This window comes from Bison bison, unplaced genomic scaffold (assembly GCF_000754665.1).
Source record: "Bison bison bison isolate TAMUID 2011002044 unplaced genomic scaffold, Bison_UMD1.0 scf7180017864180, whole genome shotgun sequence".
NCBI classification, from domain to species: Eukaryota; Metazoa; Chordata; class Mammalia; order Artiodactyla; family Bovidae; genus Bison; species Bison bison.
In genome coordinates this window covers 15,623,792-15,627,951 of record NW_011494752.1, presented here as the reverse complement: position 1 = coordinate 15,627,951, position 4,160 = coordinate 15,623,792, and the positions used below count along the sequence as shown (strand labels likewise).

The following is a 4,160-nucleotide window of genomic DNA, read 5'->3' as shown; positions in this document are numbered from 1 at the left end:
CCAGCCCCCACTGGGACAGTGACCATGAACCCTCCAGAAAATGGTGAGAGTGAACTCTCATCCCGTAATTCCTGTTGGAGGCCCTTCCAGGGCCTCCTCAGAGACCCCTGGCTTGTGCAGGACCCCTCTACTGTGGAGCCCCTGGAGCCCTTTTGGAAGCTTTTTAACATTCCCAAGAACCACCTTCCCACCTTTTGCAAGACCCCTGACTTTTCCCTTGGTCCTGTTCCGAGTACCCATCCCCCTTTCCTGGAGCCTGCAGGGTTTGACAGGACCACATACCTCCCTAGAGAGGGTCCTCCCCTCTGCCCCCTGCCACGGTCCCCAGCCTCTCTCCTCTCACTGCCCCTCCAGGAGTGGAACCCAGCGTCGTCTTTATTGGCTTCCTCCTGGTGGTTGGGATGGGGCTGGCTGGGGCCTTCCTGGCCCATTATTGTAGGTGAGTAGGGGAGTGAGCTAGGTAGGAGATGTGCTTGGTTCTCCACCTGCTGGAAATGGGCAACTGTGCAGCAGACTGAGCCCACTCAAGAGTAGATGAAGGGAAAAGGGGAGAAGGAAGGAGGGCTGGAGGGCTGGTGGAGTCCCAGGGGACACGTGATCTGGGGGTGACTGCCCTCCCTGAGACAGCATTACCCCCCCACCCCTGCATTGGCCTCCTCTCACAGACCTTGGTCCTCTTGGTGAAGATGACTTCCTTTCTCTACCAGGCACCGGCTGCTTCACATCCAAATGGTCTCTGGCCCCAACAAGATCATCCTGACTCTGGATGACATCACCTTCCTCCACCCGCATGGGGGCAACTCTCGAAAGGTGGGGGAGGTGGGGATCCAGGAGCCAGCTGTCCTCTCTTGCCTGGGCCAGCCCTCACCCCAGCCCCCACCTGGGAAGGCCTGCTTTCTGCCCTCACTCTGTCCCAGGTCTGAGCGCTGGGATAAGCCCTCTCACGTGTGCAATGAGGGTATCAGCCCCTGTCTTGACCACTTTCCTGAGACAGCGTGAAGCTCCAACAAGAAAATGAATATGTTTGTTTTGTAAACCGTGAAGCATTCTGTACATGGGAAGTAATGTCATTATCACCTTCTCTAATTAAGGTTTCTTCCCTTCCCTTCTATAATTCTCAGAACTCAGCCTGACCTCAACGCAGGACTCTGACCCCACAGTGTATTTTGACCCTGTTCTTTGATCTCTATCCTCCAGGTGGCCCAGGGGAGTCGAACCAGTCTGGCTGCCCGCAGCATATCAGATGTTCGCAGCATCCACAGCCAGCTCCCGGATTACACCAACATTGGCCTCTATGAGGTGAGCATGATTCCCAGGCAGGCCGAGCTCTAGTCCTGGAGACAAGCCGAGGAAATGGGGATAGGAGCCCAGGATGGGAACCCCGAGAGGGTTTGGGGATTCCTCCTCAAAGGGGGGCATCTGGGAAGCCTTCCTGCTGGGGGATTTCCCCTTAGCCATCATCCAAGTGATAGCTTTTCAAAGGCCTATCACAGTGGCCTAAAGACTGGAGGCCTGGGACTTCCCTGGGTGGTTAAGAATTCACCTTCCAATGCAAAGAGCTCACATGCCTCGAGGCTAAAAGACAAACAACAACAAAACTTCCAAAAACAACCTTCCCCCCCCAAAAAAAGAAGCAAGATTGTAACAAATTCAATCAAGGCTTAAAAAATAAAAAGGCTGTCTCTGACTCAAGCCAGACCCACATCTTGACCCCACCCAGCATTTCTATCCCAATCAATCTCTGGAACAGCAAGACTTAGAGTGGAAAAAAGAAAGTCACAAGAGGGCATTAGGATGTTAACTATGAAGTCCGCAAATCTGAATGTGGTGGGATGGGTGGGAAATAATGAGATCAGATTCAGGGAGAGCCAAGAGAGCTCGGCTAATCAAGAGGGAGGGAGATTCAGAGCAAACGTCAAGCTCCTTGCTCCTGCTGCTCCTTTAGTTGTGGTGCTCGGGTTTCTCATTGCCGTGGCTTCTCTTGTTGTGGAGCATGGACTCTAGGAAACATGGGCTTCAGTAGTTGCAGCTCCCAGACTCTAGAGCCCAGGCTCAGTAGTTGTGGCACACGGGCTTAGCTGATCCATGGCATGTGGAATTTTCCAAGATCAAGGATCAAACCTGTGCCTCCTGCATTGGCAGGCAGATTCTTTCCCACTGAGCCACCAGGAAAGCCCCCAGTTTTAAGAAACCAAATTCATTACTCCTATCTCTGCTCCAGGGAGACTGGGTTTGGCTGAAGAAATTCCCAGGAGATCGGCACATAGCTATCCGCCCAGCAACCAAGATGGCCTTCTCCAAGGTGGGAGTGGGTCTATAATGGGGTGTGGGGTGGCCGTCATTTCTTCCCTCCTTGCCTTCTCTTTGCAGCTGAGTCCAAGTAGGCCCCACTGTGGGGGAGACCAAGAGCTCTCAATGAAGTGTCCCCTCTTCTCTAAAGCAGGTTTCCCATCATGCTCTTACAACACTAGTTCTTTTCTTTGAGATGTTTGTGTCATAATTTGTCATCGTCTGTTCACCTGTGTGTGCTTGCTTATTTCTTATCTTCCTCCCTCCCTGAACTGTAAGCTGAGTGAGAACTTTTTCTCTATCCCCTCCATTGTATTTCCAGCACCCAGCAGGGTGTCTGGAACATTAGAGACACTCAGCCAATGTTTGTTGAGTGAACAACAGAAAATAAATGGGCTTCCAGTTCTGTCAGACTGCTTGTGCAGCATGGCCCAGTTGATGCATATTGAAGGAAGTGGAAAACTGGCAAGGAGGCTATAAACTGGCTTATTCTGGTATTTCCAACCTTAATGCCCTCCTTACTCCTAACACTGTACAGCCCTGGCCTGGCCTCCTTCACAGATGCCTCCCAGAAGCTCTGGGTCACAGCTGCAGAATGACTTAAGTGGACTACCAGTAGTCAACAGACTAGGTCACCGTTTAATAATAGGCATTTAAGATGAAAAGAAGCCCCTTGTGGGACCAAAGAAAAGCTAGCAAGGGCACTGGTCACCCACTAGCCCCCTTTTTTGCAGCCAGATGGTGAGGGCCTCTGTCCTCCTGGGTGGGTGTGACCTTGTTGATGGCTCCTCTTGGACACAGCTGGACCGCTTAGTCCTTCCCTAACTTGGGGAACAACATGATGGGGGTCTCAGAAATATCTGGTGCAATGATGTAACCAAGCAGAGAGGCCCTGTGCTGAGTCCCCAGCACAAGCCATTTTGGTGACTTTTGAAAATAGTGCAGTGTCTGCCTGATTCTCCCCCAAAGGGCTGTTGTATCAGAAGGCAGGGTGGTACCAGGAGCTTCTCTTTCATCAGGTGTTTTCCTTTAAGACCCATCAAGTTCAAAGTCTTATGGTTAATAAATCAGAATCTGCCTGGGTCCTGATTACCAGGGCAAGTTTGTCTTTTCATTCATAACTTTTAAGTTAAACGATGTTCAGGGACTTCCCTGGTGGTCCAGTGGTTAAGATTCCGCGCTTCTACTGCAGGGGGCGCTGATAAGGGCCGGGAGATCCCTGCAGGCTTCGCGGTGGGGCCAAAAAAACAAAAGCAAAAATCATGTTCAGTGTCTGAACGGTGGCCTTTGACCATGTTGTCTTTTCCAGAGAGAGAAGTTACTGTAGAAGGAAGCCCCTTACATGCCCTATAGATCTTTCCACTCACCATTCTTATCCCATCCTCCGATCAAAGCGAGACCTGAATAACAGCCTCCGCTCCATCCACCTGGCTCCTAGGACAGAAAATGCCTGTTAAGTGCCCCACCCCCCACCCCCCTACAGATCCGGGAACTCCGGCATGAAAACGTGGCCCTCTACCTGGGCCTCTTCCTGGCGGGAGGAGCTGGCGGCCCCGCGGCCCCCGGGGAAGGCGTGCTGGCTGTGGTCTCGGAGCACTGCGCCCGCGGCTCCCTCCAAGACCTCCTCGCCCAGAGAGACATAAAGCTGGACTGGATGTTCAAGTCTTCCCTCCTCCTGGACCTCATCAAGGTGTGCGTGTGGGGGTGAGTGGGTGGGATGCAGCGGAGAGGAGCCAGCAGGGGACCCGCGTGGGCTGAGTCTGCCCTTTATGACACCCTTTCCAGGGAATAAGGTATCTGCACCATCGAGGGGTGGCCCATGGGCGGCTGAAGTCACGGAACTGCGTGGTGGACGGGAGGTTCGTGCTTAA

General features: G+C 52.8%; 1 protein-coding gene across 1 annotated transcript in view; it reads left to right on the top strand.

The window, feature by feature from the left end:
• Nucleotides 1-4,160, top strand: part of GUCY2D (guanylate cyclase 2D, membrane (retina-specific)) — a 28,569-nt gene that overhangs the window by 20,442 nt on the left and 3,967 nt on the right. The window contains exons 6-11 of the mRNA XM_010843204.1: nt 355-439; nt 708-810; nt 1,198-1,299; nt 2,222-2,302; nt 3,773-3,979; nt 4,075-4,154. Coding sequence (XP_010841506.1) covers nt 355-439; nt 708-810; nt 1,198-1,299; nt 2,222-2,302; nt 3,773-3,979; nt 4,075-4,154 — 658 coding nt within the window. The remainder of the gene's footprint in view (nt 1-354; nt 440-707; nt 811-1,197; nt 1,300-2,221; nt 2,303-3,772; nt 3,980-4,074; nt 4,155-4,160) is intronic.